At 44.9% G+C, this 25,337-nt stretch overlaps 1 protein-coding gene across 1 annotated transcript in view; it reads right to left on the bottom strand.

Moving 5' to 3' along the window:
• Positions 1-25,337, bottom strand: part of RGS6 (regulator of G protein signaling 6) — a 291,861-nt gene that overhangs the window by 39,431 nt on the left and 227,093 nt on the right. Inside the window, exons 9-15 of the mRNA XM_064462381.1 lie at positions 22,951-23,032; positions 22,355-22,429; positions 21,463-21,561; positions 20,334-20,395; positions 15,804-15,914; positions 12,508-12,633; positions 3,547-3,733 (exon numbers count right to left, since the gene is read on the bottom strand). Of these exons, the coding sequence (XP_064318451.1) occupies positions 3,547-3,733; positions 12,508-12,633; positions 15,804-15,914; positions 20,334-20,395; positions 21,463-21,561; positions 22,355-22,429; positions 22,951-23,032 (742 nt within the window). The remainder of the gene's footprint in view (positions 1-3,546; positions 3,734-12,507; positions 12,634-15,803; positions 15,915-20,333; positions 20,396-21,462; positions 21,562-22,354; positions 22,430-22,950; positions 23,033-25,337) is intronic.

The raw sequence follows: 25,337 nt of genomic DNA, 5'->3' as shown, positions 1-25,337 counted from the left end.
CCAAAGACTTGCTGAAGGCAGAAAGAAAAAAAGTGTTTAAAAACTAATTACGTGTTGTACAGGTAAGCCATAACTGTCACACTCACAGCTCTGGGTTCCCATGTTAAAGATTAATTACTTTGGCTGTCAGTAGCTTCATTAGCTAAAAGAGGCCATTCGGATGGACCCAAACCTATTCACTTTCCAGTCGGCTGTGCCTGCTTCATATTGCAGGGCCCCACACTGGTTGTTCAATGATGCTGATAACTCCTGTGGGAGTTTACATCCTGCTAAGCAGTTCACTGTTTAATTGAACTGACCTTTCCTGACAGTGCCCCTTGTATTAAAAGCTGCTTTACTCCCCAGTGAAAATGGTTTGATAATCATAATATTTTACTCAGTGCACAGTTGTTTAAGAGCAGAAAATAATCAGCTCGCCTCTGGAAGGTCCCAGCACTAAAATGACAAAAGGTGCTGCAGATCAAGATAGCTGGCAGAGCTGACGACCAGGACAGAGCTAGGAGTGGGAGTGGGGCTGTTTGAGGACGGGGGATGCCAGCAAACCTGAATGGCTGGGGGAGGCAGGCGCAGGCTCAGCTGGGGCAGCAGGCTCTGCTTGGAGCCGAGGTGAGCCAGCACAGCTTGAGGCGGGCATGGGTCGGGCGAGGGCACACGCAGGAGACAGCGAGAGAAGGCGGCTCTGTGCAAATAGAGCAGTGCTGGACTGCAGAGCGCAACAGCAGCAAGGGACACACAACAGGGCAAATGTCGTAAGCTGAGAGGGGAAACAGCTAAATACTTGCTTCTGTAATACAGGAACCCATCTTAGAGAGAGCTCTGTCCAAAATAATAAAGGCACACCAAATTCAGGTTTGGATTAGGAGTCCTCTGAGGACGTTTGGAGCTGAGATTTTCAGTGTTACTTTTCTTAAACAGAGGAACCATTTGCCTTCAGAACATGAATGGCCTTGGGAGGAAGAGATCTTAAGTGAGTGGCATGTTTGTCAGGAGTCCCCTTTTCTCCGTTTTCTTCTAGGCCAGTTGTCTTAACAGATAGTTGTGCGGCATCTGGGAGAGCTCTTTGGGACTGGAAGCCAAGGTTGTGCAAAGCAGCGCATCCATGTAGACTGTTAAGGACCTGATAACAGACAATGCTTTGCTTTCAACTTATGGTTATAACACATTCACTAGCCTGAAGTATATTATGCTCTGCGACACCTTCCCCTTCCCAAGTACAGCAATGTGTTCATTCCCAGCCATTTTTATACAGAATTGGCATTTGTAGGTCTCCCAGGTCAGCATAAGGGCTAGAGTGCCACATCACCTTCTCCTATTTTCCTACCACAGGAGCAGCAATTTCATTTTCTCAGTTCAGACAACCCTTTTCTTTCTTAGTCTTAGTGTCTCAGAGCTGCAAGCATTCAAAGAATGTGCTGTTCAGTAAACTAGTATTTTTCTTGTTCTTTATTCACAAGGACATTTCAGTTGTTTTCCTCTTTGTGCTAAAGCTACACAGGACAGGGCAACGCTCGTACTTCCCCTCCCACAGTGGGGTGTTTTGACTGGTTTTGTCTGGTTGAGTCCCCAGGAATGTGGGATGTGTGGGAGCTCTCATGGGCTCCTGGTGCCAGGGTGCTGAGATAAGGCAGCTGGGCTCCAACCTGCTGCACATTTATGGACAACAGAGTCCCCGAGGTGGCAGAGCTGACCTGGGGGAGATGCCAGGACAGTACCTGGGAGATTCAGGGTGCACTGAGGGGACCTACATTGGCACCCGTGAAGTGGATATGCAAACAAAAATGTTCCCTCTCTAGGATGAGCCAGTAAAAGCCAACATTGCTCCAGCTCTGCCAGGGCACTGTGCCCTTTGGCATTGTCCTGCTTCTCCCCGCTTTTGTTAGACAGCCTTCTTAGCTATCTGGTCAAGCAGTCAGAAAAAAGCTTGCTTGGCCTTTGGAGAGCTATCAGAAGTCCACTGCACAAGAAGGCAACTGGGTGCACCTTCCACATTGCCCTATCCTCTCTTAGCACAGATTCGGTGTCCAAGAGGACCATAGCTGGGCCTGAAGGTCTATCTTTGCCTCATACTTCTGTTTCTGTGAACCAAAACATATGACTTGAGGCCGTCCGTCAGCGTAAAAATCCTCTGAAATAAAATTAACCCAAGGAGCTAAAATTGAAGTCTAACTGCAAGAGCTCCTGCTTGATTTCATCAACTCCCCTTTGAATGGCAATTACACTGTGAACTGATCAGTTCAAGCCTAAAACCTCCATGTCTTCTGATTAAATACTCATTGTCTAAACATCCATCTTATTCTCAGTACTTCTACTTATCAATTTAATCAATTCCCCCATTATTCACCTATCTGCTTTAGCCTGCATTTTGCCATCATCATTTTTTTTTCAGGTGATGCAAATTTGCAGGAGTTCTTGATCACTATAACTGCAAAGCAAAAAATACATCTTAGATAGAATGTCTTCATACTCCTGTGTTTCTCACCTTTAAAAAGAACATTTAAGTTGCCTGATACTCACAAGGGATTGCCTTGAAACTTTGCGTACATTCCTTCTATGCTGGCCCCAAGGAGCAAGACTGCATTCAGGAAAATACAGTATTTGATGTTGGTTTGAAAAATTCATTGCCTAACCTTGTATAAGTGGTCCACAACATCTCCCCTGAGATGGAAAATATTTTGTTAGTGGAGTATTTTGAAGAACTGCCCTTGAATGCCGACTTAAGGAAAATATAAGAACAGGGATTCTTTTCATTTGCTGTTGGTTTTACAACATGCTTTTGATAAAAATTATTATGAGGAGGATATCTTTCATTTGTGTCCTGGTAATATTTGCCAAATGATCCCTTCTTCCTTTTTCTTTTTTAGCCTTTATAAAATGATATTTTCACTTTCTTAGAAGGCTATGCAGCTTTATCCTTGCTTGTAGCAGTTTTTCTCATATTATCTGTTTTCCTAAAGGCATTTTCTATGTACAGTTTATCTGTAAAATTTCCCTGATATATCTGGGGCCCTTAGGAGGGAAGGATTAAGCTCACTGCATTGCCTGCTATCCTATCATTATTCTAAGGTATTGTCTGGTGGAGAAATTTCTAGCTGTGTTGGAGGGAGCTGCTGCATCTGGGGTTTGGCAGGGGTGGGAATATAATTAGCTATAAATAAAGAAATTATTTTAAAAGTATATTAACCAGGATTTTTATATTATATCAGCCATTCTGTAAATACACCAGACTTTGGTGACAGAGAGCACAGAGAGCCAAACTGAACTTTACAGCACTCTCTCATCTTTGCTTTCTCTGAGACATGGCTACAGCTTGCTGCGCCCTGCAGACTTGTAAATTTTGGAACATTTGTTCCCAGAGGAGCATTAGCCTGTCCTAACTGATAGATTCAAAGAAAATATAATTTACCCAGCTTGAATAGATATCCTCAAAGTCACTTCAAACTGTGCATCTCCTTTTTCTTACAAGTGAGCAGTGACAATGTGATAGTGGAATATCACAGTAAAACTGAGAGTTTTATTAGCAGTAGTTCCATAAAATCAAAACCAAACCTGTGCGTCTTCATATGTATATCTCCCTGGGTCTTTGACATTTTGGCTTGTTTTCTCATAGCTGTGGGAATCCAGGTTGATAGCACTTTGGGCCCCAGGAGCTAGAAACTCTTGCCAGATTTCTTCCACTCTGGTGGTTACATCCTGTAGAGGTTGTTTCTTGAGATCTTGGACAGCCAACCAAAACCTGTACTAGGTAAAAATTAAAAGGGAACAAAAGGAAAAAAAGAGAGGAATCTAGATAAGATTTTGTGGATAAGCCTGGGCAGAGTCCCAAAACAGACATAGAGCCTAACCCCGCATCTAGATGAACTGACAGGACACTTTCCATTTAGCATGATTTCAGGGGAAGTGGTGATTACTTTACCCCAAACCCTTACACTGTGGCTAAGATCAGAACAGCGACTTTAAGAAGTGATATGTTCTTATTCAAACCACCCCTGTAGAAGTGTGACATTAGGTATGCAAACAGGAAACCTCCAGAGCCGTGCAGCTGGAGAAGGGGAGCAGGCTCTACCTCCCACAGTCCCACGGCAATCTGCTGGTCATTCCTGCCTGCAGGATTGGTTGTCCAGAGAAGATGCAAAATGCAGAACAAACTTAATATTCATATCATTTCCTGGGTGAAGCTGCAGCAATGGCACTTAGTTTAGTTGTAAACTGACCAGCAATCAGACAGATGCCATGGGAAGAGATGAATCTTGTCATAGCCACACTTCCAATTTTACAGAGATATTTTCTTGACTGGACCACACTTATGAACTAAAATAACTTCATAAACATTGAGAAGATAATCTCTTTGATGACTAAGGGCATACCCACATCTTGATCTGTGAAACCAAAGGCAATGGAATATTTTTGCAAGAGAAACATGCATTGTCTTTTACTGTAGGAAAAAAACCCACAACGTATTTTGTTGGTGGTGCTGGTTTTACTTATTGTTGACAGAAACATGCTTTTTCAGGTGATTAGTTGAGAATATGCATGGCCCTCAGTAGCTTTTTGTTTTGGTCAACTCTACCTTCTAGCAAGAAGATAGCCCTCGAGCTACCCAGGTCCTGCAAACTAGCTGAACAGGTATAATAGTGCTCTGTAAAGAGTGCTGAGGACTACAGGGCAAATAAATACAGAAGACATGTTTGCAGCCACCTGCAACAGCCAGCTCTTTCCTACCCCATGGCAAAGGAGCCCATTCCCCAGGGATGACAAGGAGGGCAGAGCTTGCCTTGGCCATCCCTGCCCTGCACCGCTCTTGCACGCTTGCCTCATACTGGCAGACTGTGGAGCGGGGACAAGGTTTGTCTGGGTCTCTGCTTGGTCAGGGCATCTGCAAGAGCTGCACAACTTAGAAAATCCTGTGTCCCCTCTTGTAATTATGGGAGACTACTACATAAACCAGTTGAACCTTAACTGAAAGCCTAATTTCCCATGCTGAATGATTCAACGGTGCCACTGTGCTGCCACTACGGCAAATGTTCCCCTGTGGTGGAAGGACGAAGATACAGTCCTCCCATACCAAAATGCCATTGGCAATGAGGGTGGGTGGAGGAGCCAGTAGCCTGGTGACTCCTGTGCTGCTTCTGAGCCTTGCTTCCTTACTTGCTGCAGGCAGTACCCAACCACCCCAGATAAACTGGGGTTATTTGTAATCAAATGAGGCCACTAACCCATTTAGCCTGGTACGCTACTTGCAACAGAGAGAAATGGCCAATTTGGGGGAAGGAAAAAGAACACAGCAACATCTGGTTTTATAAACTGAAATAGAATATTTGGGATCGGCAGAGGGGTGTGCATGGTTGGTCCTTTTCCATCTTTGAGATGTTAAGTGTGCCTGATGTCTTCCCTTGTTATTTGAACCAGAAGAGACACCCCCACTTATCACATGCATGCAGATAATAAAGGGTGGCACTCACAGTGCAAAAATCTGATGCTGTATGTATCTTCCTTTACTTCAAAAATATTTTGTCATTCAATTTCAGATGCAATGGGAACATGTGAATGCAGAAGAGGCATAGAGAGAAAAGATGCTAATCATTCCAGAGTAGCTGGGACACTTCAGACAAACACTTGGCTAGAGAGAACGTTTTCTGCTGGCTTATCTTCTGCCCCTGGAGCTGGGCAGGCGGGCTGGGAAAGCACACTCGTGAGAGAACCGGGCGCGTTATGAAGCGACAGCTTGCCAGAACAGGAGCACCATCCATTTTAATAACCATTTGGCTCAATCTGAAAACCAACCAACCAGACCAACCTGACACTAACAAGAACAAGCTCTTTTTACTGCAAGTGATTGTGAATTCATGCCCGAGGCCGGACGTCCTCTTCAGGCAAAGGGGAGTTTTGTCTTGGTAAAAATTTCAAAGCTATTCACTAGGGCTAGTATGTGAAAATCAAGAAACATCAAAGAGGGGTACCCAGCCCCGCAGCCTCAACTCCAAGGCAAATTCTCTGCCATGAGGAATCATCCTGAAGCCAATGCATAAGCAGGGCTTCCTATGGGATTTATACAGCATTTACAAGAGAGAAACAGGTATTTCTGCCCAGGAAAGGAACACGATAGCTGACCTGGAATTTGTGCTCAATTAGAAAGTGCAAACATGCTCCCTGAGTTAGTCCCACAATTCCTGAAGTGCAAGCCCAGCCCCACGCTCACAAGAAGTCAGGAGAAGATGCTGCATTGCCTCCTGCCTTTCTCGGGGAGGCAGATCTCCAGTTAAGACATCTCTTGCTCAGGGCAGGGGAGAAGGGAGATGTCCTTGCATGTCCTCTCCGCAGGTGCTCTGTAAGCAGAGCAGTACTGGCATGGGGGCTGTCTGCACAGAGGGAACAGCAGCACCGATCACAGGTCCTTTGTCCTTTATAAAACAGCACGTAAGATCTGGAAAAGGCTGATAATATGGTGTCCTAAACTGTTGTCAGAAGCAAACACCATTCCAGCCTCATCCAGCTTGTAATTAAGCTGCTGTCACTGGCAGCAGATATCCTGTAACAGTGCTTTAGCCTACGCAGTCCCCTCAAGGCACAGAGAGCTCCTGGGCCCCAGCACTGCCGGCTCTGCCTCGCCGCCGGGCTCCGTGGAGGTGCTTGGGCGCTGCAGGCTGATTTTTGCAGATGCCCCTCCGTGAAAAGATGTGGGGGAAGGACAGGGGGTTGCTTCTGAGGTACGTTGTAAAACAAAAATTAATTTTCAAACCTGATCAAGAGGCAAAATATGGATGACTCCAGAGCCTGAGGAACGCCTGTCAGCATAAGGACAGTGCTGTATCCCCACCTTGGGGCGGACGCGATACCCCTGACTCGACAGTGAAATCACCAAGTCACTGAGTTCAGAACACGAGCACGCTCCCGTCCTTGCCTCAGCAGCTGCCCGTGAGCATCTGGTGCACCTCTCCTCTCACACACCGCACCAGTCGCAATCTTGTTCTCGCTTCCTTTCACCAAGAGAAGAAATGTCATTTTTAACATCACAGCTGGGAGGGGAAATGAACGAAAGTAATGGGTATAAAGTAACATGCAGTTCAGACAGAGGAAAGAGTTACATCTTTGTGTTGCTTAACAGCCAGATCCTGTGTACGGTGAGCTTGGCGTGCCTGAGACCAGCAGAAATCCGTCCCCCGTGGGGCGCGCTGGGGAGACTCCTGCAGCGAGGCTGTGTGCTAAGGGCACGGTCCTCCACTGGCCAAGCATTTCCGAGAGCACAGTGCGCTTCTGCAGGAGGGCGACCTTCCCACCGCCCAGCCGGTCTCCCTCCGCTCCCCCCTCCCAAGCCATGCGCCAAGCGGGCCCCCGAGCCGCCCGGGGCCCCACCGCCACCGCCGCCCGGGGCCTCGCCGCCGCCACCGCCGCCCGGGGCCCCGCCGCCGCCCGGGGCCTCGCCGCCGCCCGGGGCCCCACCGCCACCGCCGCCCGGGGCCTCGCCGCCGCCCGGGGCCCCACCGCCACCGCCGCCGCCGCCGCCGCCCGGGCCGGCTGAGGCGAGGCGCGGCGCGGCCCTGCCGCCTGCTGGCCAGGCGGGGAGGCGGCCCTGGGCCCCTCGGCCAGGCGGGGAGGCGGCCCTGGGCCCCTCGGCCCGGCGCGGAACGAGTGTCAAAGGCTCCACAGATACCGCGCCCGCCGTTTTGGCGCCTTCAGGAGCGGTTAGAAAACTCCCGTGTAAATGCTTTTTGGTTCAGAAAACAAGGGGCTCGCGTGAGTTTCACTCAATATATCTCCTCTCAGCGACCGAACTTTTCCTGTCCTTTCCCCCCCAAAAAATTTGCAACAACTTTCAACGATTAGGGATCTATAAGATATAAACACTTTCTGCGGGTAAAATTCTTTCCCGGATAACTCCATTTTCAACATACGTTCACAGTAACGCACAAAGCGCCAGCATTCCTGCATTGCAAGCTCCACAGTGCATTCCCATAAAGCATCATGTGCTCTCTGCCTAGCTCTATACACAGGTGTGCAGTCTCCTTTCCCTCCGGGTAAAATTCCCGTGTCCCATATTCCCACTTAGTTGTTTCTCTTTCCAGCTGACACTCTTTGAAGTTGGGAAGAGGAAAAAAGAAAATCAATCCACCAGTTAGATGAGCATCTCGGCAATCTTGAGATGTCCCAGGAGATTTCCAGGTCATAAAAAATGTATAACAACTCTCATTTGGCCTTTTTTTTTTTTTTTCTTTTAATTGAAGCTTGGCATTTTGCTATATTTTGGGTACTTCAAAAAAATCAACAGAGTCAAAACAAATTGTAGATGAAAGATAACAACAGAGGGGAGACAGAAAAGAGCAAGAAAAAGAGGTAAAATAAAAACAGAGAGAAAAATACCCAGCTGACTGGCTTTCCTGCTTTCACATAAACAATGGACAGCCAGTAAATACATAAGTTACAGGGCTCAGCCGAGCCCAGGAGACTGGTGGACATGATCCAGCAAGTTTATTACAACACAGAAACACAGCTGGAAGGAGACCCGGGAGGTCACCGAGCCTAGTCTGCAGCCATCTCTGGCCATGCCTCACTCAAGACCCCCACTGGGACCAATTTTTCTCAACTAAGAAGATATGGAAATACCCCACCACAGTCAAGCCTGTGATTTGGGACTTGCACCACTGGGCATAAGAGCAGAATTTGGTCCCCTTGCTATACCACTGGATTACATTCATTTCAAGGCATACTCATGTGCACAATTCATGAAATCTTTTCTAGTACTACCAAGAATTTCTAGGTTTTCCAGCAGTCACTTTCTCAGACCTGCCTTGAGGACAACATGGGGGCTTACAGGACTCCTGCCAGTGTTAATGAAGATCCTACTGACATTCCCAAGAGAGAACACATCCCTGCTGCAACAGTTCCCAGATCCCTGGATAGTTACTGGGAGGAGAGTCCTTAAACGATAACTGAAATATAATTTTTCTAGCAAGTTGATAGATGCTGTGCCCTCAGAAAGTTCCTTACAGCCTCCCAGGGTTTGGGTGGGATTCATTTCACTTAACTGTAGATGTCTACCGCGCAGACACTGTCATTTCAATCAGTCTCTCCAGGCTTAGAGACGGCAGAGAGAGACAGGTGCTTAACAGTGCAATTTTGGTGCTTTTAGTTTTGTTTCCACTTAAAGCTGAAACAAATCCCAGGTGATTCACTGAATCCTCTTCAGCTTCTCTTCTCTCACTCTAAAGGGAGCCTGGACGATACAGAAGAACGCACATGCTTCCAAGCTGTCAACTTAGGTGAGACAGAGCCCAACTTTGCTGTTGGGTGTAACTTAAATTTTGCTTGCACATTTAAGCATCTGGCAGTTGCCTTCCTTTCTGTCACACACTCCTCATGAGAATTCAGGAGCTTTCTCTGCCACACCTGAACCCCAGGGAGCCACCTTCTGCCCTCTGGCACCACTGCTAACAATCCCTCCTATTTCCAGTTTTCTTCATTAATATTTCTGCCTTTACATCCTGTTGTTACTTAAAGCTTTAAGCAGGCTTCCAAATACTGATCCAGTATTAGATAAAAATGACACCACATAAACCAATACCATGAAAAAGATACCATAAGAATGATAGCAATGTTCCCATATTAATTAATAATACCAGTGTCTTCCACAAGGGATGTGGGATTTAACCTCCCTATCCCAGCCCACTGATTTGCAGCCTGCCTTCGCTACAAGCCGTCTCAAAACCAAAGAGAACGCACAGCAGCAGGAGGAGCAGCTCTGATTGACCAAGGAAGGTACATGCTTGCCTTCTCGTAATGAAACTTCCTCCATTTGTTTGAGTAGGATGAACATGGGCGACACCCGCTAGATACAAAACCTGCTGGATTTCATTAGTGCAACCCCAGATGTATTTCAGAAAATGCATTTGAGGAGAATTTCAATACAGTATATTAAATTTGCGCTTCATCACTACAATTTAATTGCAAATGAGCACCACTGTACATAAGTGCAGTAACCATATATAAGTTCCATATCTGTTCAGCAATAAAATTTCAAGCTTATTTATGTAATTTAGTAACACTCCCTTGTTTATCTTACTAATTAACTTTCAGGTTTTTAAAAATAACAAACATAAAAGTGCACTGATTTTTCACTGTTTTGCTGCTGGCATACTTTCTGTATTTCTCCCCAGACAGGCAAATCTGATAAATAGGATGGTCAGTTACAATGTCAATTAAAGTAACTTTCTGGGGGGATTTCCCTTTCAGATCTCGCAGGCTAGCAGAATGTACTGAAGTGGCAATTGTTCACGCACTTTGCTAATGTATTAGAATTTCGAAGTGAAAAAAATTAACAAAACATAAACTTAAAGGCTGTGCAATCAAGTTCTTGGCTGGTGTAATCTAAGAACAACAAAGACCAAACCCCAACTGACTGCATGCTCAGTTGAGGGCAGATTTCCTCATCCCGGGAGCAGTTCTGCCAGTGAAACTGCGAACTCTCTGGCTGTCTCTGCCAACGATCACCGGCCCTACTGTACTGGACTGCCCCAAAGAAAGTTCGTGAACTCGTCCCTGTGCCCATCCATGTGCTGAGACGGCACCAGACCACCACAACAAAGCCTCTGCAGTGTAACTCAGACTCTATGAAAAAGTGTTTTTTACTGGATACCGCCATATCTAGGGCAGTCAAATTACATTACTGCTGGATCTTTCTGTGTCTCCAGGACTAACCAGGGGAAGGAGCAGGTGAAGACCATTGCAGATATCCGTGAAGTGCCTCTGACCTGCTGCTGTACACCTCAGTTAGGGAGCAAGGTTAAGGATTCCACACACAAGAGTACAAGAGCACAGCCTGGTACCCTGACACCAACTCAAATCTTTGCCTTCAGCACAGGCCAGAGGCTGCAGCCTGCCCTGCTGTCAGCCACAAGTCATCCGACCTGCTGCTAACCCCCATCTTCCTGCTTCTCCACAAATGGACGAATGTGGCAGTAAATTCGGCTGTTTGTCATGTGCAGGCAAGAGTCTGAACCAAAACCTCAGCCACTGAGTATCAACCTTTACCTGCTGTTCAGGGTCCCTCTCCAGCTGGCAGGTGCCCTCTCCCATTTTCTTGCATTGTATGGACTTTGCAGCACCAAGCAATGAAGCTAGCATTTAAATGCCTGCAATCCTGAACACTAATTCCCATGTTTACCCCAGCCCTGTTTCAAGCATAATCCTGGGAACCCCAGTTTCTCAGAGCTCACTGTAGTATATTTGCTTCTGCTGTTATGGAACCTGCTGTGGTTTGATTGTATGTGCAAGATGCAATGCACTAGCTCTTCCACGGACCTCACCCTCTTTGCAGCAGGAGAGCTGCTTTCCGTAAAATGAACTTCAGGGTTAGGGTTAGAATTAGAATTAAGATTCAAGACAAGGATGATAAAACCTGTGGCTATATCCTGATTACTGCTAGGATAAGCAGTGGACTCAGATCCTTGCTATGTAGGCAGGGCTGTGGGTTTAGCTTAGGGTCTAGGGGGGATATCTAGCTAGACCTCTCTGTTTCTGCCAGTGTGAGAAGATACCTGGTATCAATAAGGGAAAACAGCCTAATACATTAGTTCTGGGATATGCAGGGATGACTAATGAATCCTAAGGTGCCAAGTTTAGCACTTAGTTTTGAGGCTGGAATGGCTGAAGAGGTAAGCATACTCTTTGAAGGATTGCTATCCCAGAATGAAGCATGCTCTTGGCACTTCCAGTGTCTTTTCATCAATTCTGCAGTGGGACTGTATCTTGGAGCAATGTGCTAGGGCCAGAGATTGTGTTTAGTACAGTGTTATTGACAAGGCCAGGAGGGCTGGATCTTCTAGGAAAGGCTTTGTCTTCATCTAGCGTTGGTTCACCAAAAAAATGGCAACTTACTACTGCTGCCTATTCCTGCTGTAGCTGAAGTAGCAGAATTGTGCACGATAGATTTAGAGACTCTCCATCTGATGTAGGATCAGGTGGGTGTCTACACAATGTTTCATAATAGAAGTTTTGTCTTCTTCACAACATGAGAAGCCAGGTACTCAGAAACCCCACGCAGAGAGAGTGCTATTAAGGTGAGAGTCAAGCTCTCAAATAGTTAGGATGTGCCAGAATTAAAAGCAGCTGTTGCAAACCTGATTTGGTGAGTGCCAATACTGCAACAGCTTTTAGCGACATGATCACCATACTATATTTCCCTCACATGACCCCCGTCACAAATACAGAAATCCTATACATTGTTAGGGGGCTTTAAGCCCAGTGATATGCCATGTCGCATCACATTATTACAACTTTGCAAGCCTTTGCATATGATACTTGACAACATTGGCTCTGCTAAGCACTATTCCTGATATTACTTACCTAGTTCTAGTATAGGCATCCCTCGCAGTGCTATGGGCCAAATCCTGCCATTCTCGACTTTATTCAAATGGGTATTTTTAGCAGTTCAAGACAGACCAAGCATTGCATTTCACCTATGCTAGAGAGTAGGTTTGGTCCCATTCGTTTAGTTCAAGTCAAAAAAGGTTTCACCTGAGGTTTTCCGAGCTGAATTCTGATTCCAAGAAACGAAGGAACTGGTCTCGTCCTACTGGGTCCTTCAGCACCTCATCCATGGAGAAACCCCATCTTTTCACACGCTGCTGACTGGGTTCTTTGCTGTTTGGAGAGAGAAAAAACAGATGGAATGTGCATTTCTGCCTGCTGTCCAAGCAGCTGCTGCTGTTTCCGCTAAGCAGCAAAGGGAGGAAGACTATCAGATGAGGAGATGGTGTTTTTTTTCTCAAGATTTTGCAGAAATACAAGTTAGCAAATAACATACGAAGAGAAGCTATAAAGACCAGGGTCATCATTAAAGCAACACTACTACCTGGGTGCCTACGTACACGGCAAAATGAGACAGTGAATGATATGACTTACCGAGTATTTTCTGGTAGGTTTCATGTAAAGAACAGCATACCATACCTGAATGATTATTCTTTATGCACCACTTACATCCTCAAATGTACCTTGGGATTTCTTATATGTCAAGGCAGAAATTTGCCAGCAGTGTTCCCTTGGCCGCTGGTGAGCTCCAGAGCATGTCCTTGTGTCCCACACAGTGCTGGCTTCAGATTTTTCAGTTCCACATTTGCATTAAAAAAGCACTTTCACTAAGCAGCGCAGACAAGATTTCTAAAAATTATTACTGGTTTGTGGTCTTTTATTTTTCAGTGCCTCCGATTTATGGTCGCCTAAGTCTTAGAAGACTAAAAAGCATCTCTCTCCTACCCTCCATGATAATCAGGCTCTTATTTTGTGTCTCAGCTGGGACACTGAGATGCAGAGGCACCCAAAGTCACTAAAAACCTTTCTCCTAAATTATTTCTTAATACAACCCCACTTACATAAGCTGTTGCTTGAATTCCCAGACATGTTGCAGAGATGCCTATGGGGAGAGGCAGTGCCTGGGAATCACAACGAGGATCCTATGAGACAGTCTTCATCAGAGCGTAATCTGGGCTCACAAAGTGTTTGAAAGCTTCTGGTGTGATGGCGTCATACTATGAGACGACCATTAAAATACAGCTCAGCTGCTCACATTTGTGACAGCAGAGCCATTGTTAACAGCACATATCTATTAAACTACATGTCTCATCATGTCCACAGTGATTCCTAATCCTGGAGCCTTAGGGGACAGTGGCGATCTCTGCTGAAGACAAATAAGCCAAAGGGGTAAATAAAATGCCCGCTTTGATTTTCTCTTGGTGTAAAGACTAAGCACAATTGATGGCCGTGTCCTCACTTGAAGTGCAGAGCACCCAGGATGGCTCCTCCTGCACTCACCCAGGAGCCAGCAGCGCCGCAGACAAGGGCACAGATGCCAGCCTACTTGTTAAGCGAGCCAGCCTGGGTACGGCGACATGAAAGCCAGGTTTATGCAGAGCTATGCACGAGCTAAGCTCGTGGAATTTCCTGCTGAATCCAGAGATCTGTAGCTGCTCTCTTGCCGCTGCACAATGTTCTAGCACGAACGAAAAGGCCAAAGTGCTGTCTAAAATAGAAGGCTTTCCATGGTGTTTCCCGAGTCCTGAGTCCCACGAAGGATGAGCTGTAGTGGCACAGGGCTGTCCATACTCAGCAGCTGGCCTTACCATTAGAAGTGAGAGGCTCTTTGTTTTCCTGAGCAAGGGCTCTGCTCTCCTAACTGAGGAAACAGCTTTGCAGGCAACACAAGGGCTACCGCAGCTCTCGGGGATCATTTAATTATTCATGCAAGTTGCAACTAGATGCAGATGCAGTGAGTTCTCTTACAATAAAAAATAAAATGGAAATACAGAGCTGTTTGTTCTTCAATCTCCCAACAATACAACTTTCTCTTTTTCATCACAGAAGAATCACCTTCCTTAACTCTGAAATCATAGCAGAAACCAAGCATTTATTTTAAATTCCTATGAAGGCTGTGACATCAGGTTAATTGTATTCTTCAGGGATACAGCCATCTTTTCTGGGATTTGCAGCTACCTCAACAGATGCAGAAATAATGGATGCCTGGACTACCTTGTGGGTGGGGGCTCCTCCAGAGAATTATTTTGCAGGGGCTGTATCTGGTCCTAGCCCCGCTAGGGAGGATGGAGAAAACGAGAGAAACTAAACAGGAAATCCAAGATATTAAAATTATGTGAAGAGTGGCAGAGATTAGGGAACATCTTTCATGTCCCAGACCACATGGTTTTTAAACCGGGAAATATCTTGCCTTTTTCCTGGAACACTGATTCACTATGAATTGGCTTTATTAGGCTGGTAACATCTTAAACTTTACATTATTATTCAAGAACAGACAGGATTAGATTTGCCATTCTGTTTTCAAAGATTGGCTGAAGTGAACTCCCAGTTCAAATCTGGTGCCAAACAGCAGCAGCTAAACACTAGGAGAAGCTGCCGAGCACTTGCAGTAGTGGGCCACAGGACGTGAGTGAGTAGTAAAGGTGGTACGTGGCATGGTGATTCCATTCCAACCTGCTGAGATAGCGGCTAGGCACAGAGGCACGCAGGACAATTCCGGCCCCACTACAAGGGCTGTAGATAGCCTGTGATGGCAAGAGGTGTGTAGACACTGGCCAGACTTCCCTTGTACCAGCATCACATGGGCAACAGATGATCTAAATTGCAGTGCTGTGGTTTGGTTTTTTTTGGAGAAACTCTCTGAGGTGCAAGGCACCAGAGTTCCTACAGTCATTCCTCCTCCTTTTCGTCCATTAGACACCGTAACAGAGACAAACCAGCTTGTTCACCAGCTTGTGAGGCCCAAACTCACTTTATCAATCTATTATAAATCTGACCTGCCAAGTCTCACACATTACGTGTGAGCTACACTCCTCTGGCTCCTGTGCCAAATCCACTCCCACACAGCAGGAACAGCTGCTGCCCTATAACCCATCCTGTTCTGCCTGCGGCATCTTTCATGGGATCCCAGGAAAAGATCAGGGCTGGAGCACTGCAGCTGGGGGAGGACCAGAGAGCAGGCTCTCAAGGGTCAAAGATGTGCTGGAACAAGTATCTCTTAGCAGTATCCTGTATCTGTGGGCTCTAAGACCTAAGTCTGTGCATGTCCTTTGACAGGCATGAGAACATCCATTACCTGACTTCACATCAAGTCCTATGGAAGTGGAAGGGCTGAATAATTCACAAAAGCGATAAAGCATAAGCTCCTGTTTAAACTTTAGTGATGTACTTGTATCTTGTGAAGTTACAGACATCCAGCTTCCTATCCAAACAGGGCAGTAGGAAAAGCATACAAACAAAATGGCAACACAAGTCTAACATTACTTAAAACTACCAATTCTTACCTTATTTCGATGTCCCACAACACTGTATCATCACTTATCCAGGGATTGGAAGGCTCAGCAGGAGTTATAAAGGGGTCATATTCCACATACTGCTCTGTGTAGGCTATTAAACTGACAGATATAAAAAAGAAAAAAGAGAAAGAAAAAGAGTCGGGGCCTGAATGCTCAGTCACATGTCCGAGAGGTACAGCTTTTTTCTTTTTTTTTTTTCTTGTGTGTGCGCTGCTTTTCACTTTTGTAGGATTAGTCAGTTTCTCAGCAACCACAGGAGTCCCTTTTCCCGGGGATGGTTCCTGCAAGGATTTCTCTGCAAACACCCACCAGCTCACTGCAGTACTTTCCTCAAGCTCACCTCTGTCCAGTTGCCCACAAAAAGCCCGATGAGGCAACAGCTGGATTGCTACGCTAGGACTTTCCCCAGAGAACCATGGGATGACTATGAAACACGTGTCCTCCTCCTCACTTACTGCACTTTGCTATTGCCTCTTGCTCTTGGTTTTTGCAGACTTTTGCACCCACTTAACTTGATGTGATATGAGTAACACATCTAAATAGGGTCATTGGCTGTAGCTAAGAACGTACTTACATCTTTGAGGGATCACAGTCCTGAACATCAAAGCTTCAGGCGACAGATCATTTTTTTTTTGTTATGCTGGTATACCACTTACTCTAATGGCACTATTGTAAAAGACTTCAACAGTAGTTTATAATAATTAACTTAGAATGTAGTAAACTATAGGCATGTTGGAAAAACACCTGGCCTTTATACTGACTTGCTTCGTGACATGTCAGATAATACATACAGCCTCTCATCATCACTAGGATGAGATTCAAAGAGCTTCCTGGGAAAAGGACTGTTTGCATAAGGGATTCAGGAATTCCACTGGGGTAGGAGCTAGGGGCACATTTTTACAAAAGACAGACAGCATATATGAAATAAAAAGAAATTTATTCTAGCCTATATTGGAAATACTCTAAGGCACTTCCTAATATTTTTTTTTTTTGCCTAGGTATGCCAAGTAATTAGCTAAGGTAATTGAGTCTCATCATACTGAACAACTAATCTACTTGCACTGTGATTGTCCATGCTAAACTTTACCTCCGGTCTTCCACATCTCAGAAAGTTAGGAGAATGAAAAAACCCTGTGAAACAAAGGGTCACAAAAGGCAGAAAGTTTCCCTGACCTGCTCTACAATAATTATTTCTTTTTGTTTGTCCTAGCTCTTATCATGAGGCATTAAAATCATACACTTTTGTAACGACAGCAGGTTCCCATTGCCCCTCAGGGCACTCAGGGCTGTCTCATCTCATTTCACTAATTACATTTCATGACTGCTGTGGGTCAAGGGTTGGAGGAGGGAGCAGCGTCCAATTTCAGAGGGCGGCAGCAATCCCTGAGACATCAATGAGAGAGAGGGTTGGTTAAAAAAACCCAACAAAAAGGATCAATCAGGAGATATCTCCTGTGAAACTTGAATTGCTCCTAATAAAATAATAAGAAGGCATCAGAGGTGTAGTACAAGTACTAGCAAAAATAAAAGGGGAAAAACTAAATTAAATGAAACAAGGGGGAATTACTAAGCACGTTTTGCTGATTCAGTATGACAGCAGTGGAATTGTTGCCTCATTATCTAAAGGAGGCTACAGGTGGGGGAACTCCTAAGGGAAAGCATTTCTGTCAAAAAGCAAACCTGGACTTTTGGCCTTTCAGGTGATGCACTGTAATTCTGGTAGAAGAGGAGATGGGAACAGTTCACTGCAGGGTGCAGAGCTTGCCTTAAGAACCCAACTGTCTTGCAATCAGGGGCCCTGCTGAACCTTCACAGTAACTTTAGGGAGCTGAGAGGTTGGGACAGATTTTCATCTAGGGAGCTGAGATTGTTTCTGGTAGGAAGATGCTCTGGTGCTCCCCAGCCATTTCTGTGATGCCACACGGAGTGGGATTGCACTAACACTGCACGATGCAGTCAGGGAAAACAGTAGGTAGAATATATTGATAGTTTACTCAACAGTTCTCAAATCTCATTGCCAAATCCTAAACCTGACAGTGTGCAGGTCCCAAGTGGGGAGAAAGGATGTGGAAGAAGGGGGAAGGGAACAGTTTCCAAGGTGCCTGGAGCAGCTGAGGGATGCCTGCTCCCACAGTTGGTGCAGACCTACTCCTGGAAGGGCAAGAGGGAGGAGGGGAAGAAAATCTTTAGTAGTGGGCATTTATTTCACGGGAGCTGGGGATAAACTTTTGAGAGCCTTTCCAGTCCTCTGCTGGACAGGGGCTATCCCATAGAATAGCATGCATTAATGGAAAATGTATTGGTCTATCACTATTAAAATAATTCATATCTTATTCCTATAGCAGATTAGACAGCAGCTTGTTTTCCCCACCACCCTCTGCCTTATTTGCTCCTTGTTACTTCCCCTGTCCTGCCTGAAAGTGCCTTTGCGCTGTACTGATAAAACGGCAGGTGGGGCTGCCACCAGGCTTGGCTGCTGAGAGGAGCATGCCAAGAAGTCGCTTCCTGCACACCAGTCTGCCACACTGTCACTTAAACTAGTCCTGAAATCAGGGCCCACCCTGAAAAGTGACCTGCTAATAACAGCACCGCCTTATGCAGCGGATTTGTTCCTGGCATTTGTATTCAGCATTTTACATTGGGCTTTCAGGCCACACAGTTTTTTATTTCAGGCAATCGTTCAGCTCAGGTCATCCACATTCATTCCTCCTCACCCATCCCCAGCCCCGCCAAGCCACTGGACTCATCGGCCCCTCTGCTTCCTTCCTGCCTCCTCTGTGACACTCCACGTGCGGGCTGCACTTCCCACCACTCTCCGCACCAACCCCTGGGACCCCTCCAGCAATGCTGCCACCCAAAGTCATCACATAACCAAACACTTCTTCACAAGATATAAATATCATAACCATGATTTTCATCCCTCATAATTTCAAAATGAAACTTTCAAAACAGGAGAAAAGAACTTTTTCATTTTTCTCATTTTATTTACTTTTCTCCTGGTTATCAATTTGCACAGGTTTTGATAGCAACATTTTATTCCCCAATTTGGGACCAATTAAAAAAAAAAAGCCCAAAGCCCTTTCAAACCAGGAAGATTTTCTGTCCAGTTTACTGAAAACTAATAGGGGTTTTTTGGCATTGAAAACGTTACATTTATAATGCCAGTAGCTCCTTATGAATTTGAATAACGGGTATGTTATGTGGACAGGATTTGATGTTCACAGGTGAATGAGTTTTACTGAGTCCATCTTATTGAAAAAATACCTACCTAAAAAAGAATTTGAGCAAAATAGATCTGCTGGCTTGCAAATTACCAGCCTGGAAATTATTACTGTCTTAGTATATTAAGGTCATTGTAAGTAAATTCAGTACAAAACGACATATTTTCGTAAAGCACAAATGTATCTTCTTAATAAAAAGAACCAGAAAGCCCAAAACATAAATATGAGCGTGCTATTTTCGATTGTACAATGTAGTGTATGCAGGATTTCAGGGAGCCTCTGAGTATTTCCTATTTAATTGGATAAATTTTCATTTTAATTGTTAAACTTTATGAAGCAATAGGAACTTACTTTGGGGCTCTCACCATTTAATTTGCCTAGTTTAGTACACAAATACTAATTACAGGTGCAGGCACTGCAAAGCACATTTCATAGGGTAATGGCTTTTTAATTTGCTTAAATAAAAATTCCTCTATTATTTCTCTACAAGGCACCAGCCCTTATCACGTCCCTCATGTTCCACACAATTTTGCTCTAAAAGTGATGCTGCAGAAGAGCATGCTGATCCTCACGTTTCTCTCTGTGATTCCTCTGCAACGGTGCGCAACTTACAAGTATGTAAGTAAAGGAGCAAAGGACCTGTCATTCTCAATTATATTTGAGCTTGTTTTTTAGCTGTTCATACTTTCCTACCAGAACTAAACATTCTGCAAGTCAAATTGTGCCTTGATTTGCCTTTATGAGAAATCCACCTCTTAAAGCACTGCCTTGAGTAGTCCAGGTACAACCCCAGTACTTCCCATAGGGTTTCACGTACGGAAGCGGGAGCAGAAACTGGCCCTACAACTCCAGTATGAACATGGACACGAACACCATGCGCAACAAGTCGCAAATGCAGCTCCTTCCCCAGAGCTGTGCCAGACTAACAAGAGATGAACACTGAGAGTTCACCCACAAAAGAAAAAAATGGTATTTTCAAATTGAAACAGGAATAACTTTTCTGTAAATAAACTCTAGGGCTGTGAAGGTGTGGGAAACAAAAGTACTGCAAGGGTTCTTTCTTTTGTGAATAATATTTCCTTTGCTTTTACAGTACGATAGCATCCTCATTTTTCACCTGCTTTTTGTCAGTGGCAGTGCCAGTGCTCAGCAGACAGGCAGCACAGCCAGTCAAGGAGGGGGAAGGATCGACGCACAGAAAGGGGACCAGCCTTTGTGCATTGCTGCCCGCTGTTTCTGGAAATGCCAAACTGGAGATGAGGAAAGAATGGGAAATCCTGCAAACGGGGACACTCACCTTTCTGCTACTTTGGACATCTTTAAACAATGTCTCTCTATCTGCACGTTCAGAAAAGTTATCTGAGGAGAGATGACAAGGACATTAACAATCCATGAGCTCTGCATTGATCATATTCCAACACACTATTGATTTCTCCTTCCAAACAGCTCGACAGTAACTCAGAGGGAAATGGGACCCTTCCCTAGGTATTAGAAGCAGCTTATTAACTGCTTCCAACAGGAGTCTCTGTTTCCTATGGCAAAGTCCTGGGGAAGCTTCAGAAGACATAACTGAAAGTAGGAAAGGCACATATTTGGGGTCAAGGTTCCTAGACTACTCAGGGTGCCATATGATCCCCTTTTTACACTACACTCCTCTCTTCCATTCCTCTAACCCACTGGCATCACAAGACCAATAACAGTTTTACAGCAGATTTGCACTCTGCTATGAACTAGTTCTTCACAGTACTCTATAGCCTATGTTGCCTATGATGGAAAAAAGCTCAAAAAACTTAGAGTTCAGGTTTAGTTCAGAAGACCACCCAAAAAATGGCTGCCTAAGAAATGTGTTTAAAGTTGCCTTTACTAAAATGCTGACCTAGTGATTCCCGCCTGTACTTCAGTGAGTGCTGCTTGTTGCAGGAAAGTAATTTTGAGGGAAAGCTCCCTGTGTCAGGGCAAGGATGTGCAAGCTGGCTGGCCGCTCCTCGGAGTGATTATGCAAATAACTTTTTCCTAGTTCCCTAAAGGTCTGGCTACAGTCTAACAGTCGTGCACCAAACAATGCCTTTCCTCACCGCCTGTCCCCAAACTGTGCCCCTGTATGCTGGCTTCTTCCCTAGCCTTTGTCACAGCCCACTTTTCAGACATCCTCAGTGAACTGGAAATTAATCTGTCTACTGGTCCACGGACAGAATAATAGTAGATTCAAAGGTCAGCATTACCCATAATACATATCATCATATAACAACTGCTCAATTAATATATCTATCTCTTTAAATACACTTACTACTTTACATAAAGTATGTGAGGATCAAGGATGGGTAAAGCATACGGTTGATTTTGCTGATATCTCAATAACTTTATATGCCTTTTTTTTTCCTTCAGATAACAGTTCTCCAAAGAGTTGCCGTATAGCCATCTCTTACTTGTCTCCGGAAATCCTCTTTTGTAGTTTTGCGGACAGGCTGGGAGGGCACATGTACAGGGCTTTGGGACTGAGACTCCTCTGTAACACCGTATACTGACTGTGAGGAACCAATAAGCAAACAGAAGAAATTATGGCATTTTTCTCTGTTATGCAACGAGTAAAAGTGCAGTATGCAAAGCAGTAAGCTAACAAAGCCAGTAATCTCCTACTGATTGTGTCCACACAGATCAATAATCATTCAGCCTGGAGAAAAATTTACAGATCAGACCATGCTTGCAGATGCCTGTACTTGGAAGATCTGCAAGCATGTTAAGAAAAGAGTTTATTTTAAATGTTAAAATGCAGCTGATAATTTTTAGGAGCTCTGAAGGCTATGTGCGTCAACATTTGCAGGATGGTGACACAGGGAGTGGTCATTGCGGTGAACCAAGCAGAGAAAGAAAAGACTAGAACCTAATCCTATGCCATTTTCTTTCACTTGGTTTAATTTCTTCTTGTAAACCTACACATTTAGGAAAGACCTTAACCAGGTGTCAATGGGTCAAGCCCGCAGGAATCTCTCTAAACAAAAACCTGCAGATTGACTTGTAGCCATTCATTTTCAGGACAGAGACCTGCACTGAAAGTAGCATCAGTTACCCTTTTGTGCTTTTGCTTTTTATTTAACATTCGTAAGAGACGTGGATAGCTCTGCTGCCATTTAACTGCCAATGGAAGTTCGGGAGTCTGGTGTCACCTCCAAAACAGGTAACAAGTGACACGGCAACAGGAAACGGTCATTTTGGTTCCTGTTAGGTAAGTCTGATACACTGTAGGTGTCAAGCATGATTTGCATTAAAAAGAAAAAAACAACAACAAACCCACAACCAAAACCAGAAACTCAAACTGACCTTTTTCACCTTCTGTGGGTTTTTCATACGACGACACTTTCTAATGTCCATTTCTGTGGTGTTCACACAGCCCGGCTGAAGAGACAGCAATCATTACTCGTCTGTTTACAATCCACATGCTACCTTACCTTTCTAAAATATACAATTAGATCTTGTCCAAAATTCTTTCCTGAAGTTTGTGTCCCATAAATTACCCTTGCTAAACAAGAGACCGCATATACCCAAAGTTGGCATCTCAGCATCCGATCCATTTACTCAGAACTTTGGCAACAAAAGGAAATACCTCAGCTAAGAGGGGAACTTGTTCTAGGAAGCCTGAGCCAAACTGAGTAAGCTGCTTTTCTTTCATACGCACAATAAATCATCTTCAAAACTCCACATTTATCATATATTTCCAAATCAATAGTTCCATGCATGCACAAGCCTGGAACGTCTAGAATAATCTTGTAGATACTTGGTGTGTTTTCAACTGCGAGGAAAATCCTCACGGTGACTTTAAAGGCAATATCTTTATGCAATGCATGGCATAGTGTTTACTAATAGTAAAACTTTCCTGTCAAAGCCTGGAAAGTCTCATCATTCAAAAAGAACTTTACCACAGGCCTATGCACATCCCAGAATGCTCTTTCCTGGCTGTCCAAAATCTTTCTTTCCGTTTTATCCTTTTTTCTGTCGATTCTGAAAACAAAAACATAAACACATAAGTCAAAGTACAAGTAATGCTTTCTTCTTTGTTACAGTTCCTAGCTGGGGTTTTTAACCCCATGATGGAAAAAACATTCAGAAATCCACTTTTTTGTACAGAAGTGTCACACTCCCACTTGCGAGGCCACATGCCATGAACAAAATATCACTGATGTTTACTCCAACATGTGTCAAAAGATATTTTCCTATTAAAGTGGAAAGTTTACTTCAACATCTGCTTTTTCATCTGGAGAGGAAAACAACTTTTCCAGATAGTCTGTTCCCAGACCCTGATTTTGCAGGCTGGGGAAGGTCATGCTTGGCTTTGGCTTTGTCAGGAGACCTCCTGGGACCTCTTTACTCCAGGTGAAGCTCTCGGCCGGTGCTAGATGGAGGTCCACGTTGGGCGGCCCTGTTGCACCCCAGTGCCCCAGGGGTACCACTGGCATGACCACAGATTGTGAAAGGGCAGCTATCCCAGGCGTTCCCAGCAGCAAGAGCATGGGCAGCACCTGGGGCCACCCTCCTTAGCGCTTTCAACAGACCGGCTCTGCCCCTGCCCTGGTAACAGCACAGGCAACCGGAGCTGGAGCAGAGCTTGCGGCACGGCCCCCTGCAAGCCAGCGCTCACCCAAGAGACACGCGACTGGGCCAGCACAGCCATAACTTGGTAATTTCAGCCCTGATGCAGCCAGTGAATCAACTCACTCAAAACGCACGCACCAAAGGCGACCAGAGGTTGTTCCCCTATCTCTCGGCAGCATTAAGCAATTCGCTGCTGGTGCCTCACTCCTGTGCTCAGCTCTACACGTGAGCACAGCAAAGTCACCACCAGCTTGCAAGATCTACCTGCGGAAAGACGGGGTGAGCCACAGGAAGAACGAACTGCCTTCGCCTCCAGAGCAGGATTGAAAAGCCGACAGCATCTCTGTGCTGGGTTTCTATACAGCGCCAGCCGGGAAGAATCAAAGCAGTAAGGAAAAAAACCCACACCAGCTGGGATTTCTGATCATCAGGTTCTCCCCTTGCTGGTTTTATTTTGGAGGGGCAATGATCCTCAGCTTAAGTCTGTGCTAGAGAAAAGGGATTAGGAAACGGGATTGAAACTGAAGGTTCTGAACACCTCTCCCCACAAAAAGCCCGAGTCCTCCACAGTTCAGTATCACTCTGAATATCCTCCCTGCAAGGCTGAGACGAGAAACCAGCCCTGCACCAGCTCCGTCCCCGCACAAAGATGGAGCAGCCGCCAGATCGCAGTCACTGTGCTGCGCTGGGGAGCAAATGCAGACACCCAGCCCAAAACTTCTTTATCTGAGCAAGCCCTTTGTGCCCAGCCAAAGGGGAAGGTAAAGACTTCGGCCAGCCTCACACCACACACTAACTGGAGGGACTCTTCAGAGGCTCCAGGAATTGCCTTCATGGGTGCTCTGTGCTGAACCAAGAATCTTGGTTCAAGGTAACTCAGTACTTCACATTTTAAACCATTAAGACACAAAATAATTAGACACTCTGTGGCTGCAGTTTTTGCGCAATGTAGGTACAGCGATGGAAATCCCGTGTGCAAACAAAGACGTGGAAGGCAGGGCAGACCTTGATAAGCAGGAGGAATGTTTTCAGGTATTTTTGATTTGTTTTCCTTATTAGTTAATTAAGGACTCTGAATTCCAGCCCTGCCTTGTTGGAAACCTGAAGACTGAACCACCACATGAACCGGGAACCAAGAAGCTGAAACTAGCCAGGCAAAAAAGCTGACAGTGGCCAGTCCATGCTTATGTTTCAAAGAAAACTGCTTGGAGAAAAGATAAGTAAGCAACAGTGATCACGTAAAGAATCTGAAATTTACATTTCTTTCTTAGGTAATAATTGTATTCTGTGGACAGAATGCAGAATTTTTTTATGACTTAGATTTTTTTTTTTAACTTGGCAATAAACCTTTAAGTACCTGAAAGTACAATTGCTATCTTAACTTCTAATTTTCTCTTCCAAACAGAACACTGGTATTCTCGTCAGAAAAAAAAATCCTTTAATTAACTTCTAAATTAAAGGATAATTGCCATGTATTTAATAGAGCATAATTACAATGTTATTAAGCAAGGAATTAATAAAAATTCTGAAGAGTTAATCAAATATAGAGACATATACCTCAGCCACACCCTCAAGAAATTATCTTCCTTAACTTTTTAACATCTAACGCTGAAAGTGCAAATTCCTTCTAGAGGTACAGTGTCAGTACTGGTGTTCTCATGCACCATCTTCACCTACCTTTCCATTTTACAGGTGACAATTACATGCACAAAAT

Source organism: Phalacrocorax carbo, chromosome 10 (assembly GCF_963921805.1).
Source record: "Phalacrocorax carbo chromosome 10, bPhaCar2.1, whole genome shotgun sequence".
NCBI lineage: Eukaryota > Metazoa > Chordata > Aves > Suliformes > Phalacrocoracidae > Phalacrocorax > Phalacrocorax carbo.
This window is presented reverse-complemented; position numbering and strand designations above follow the sequence as displayed.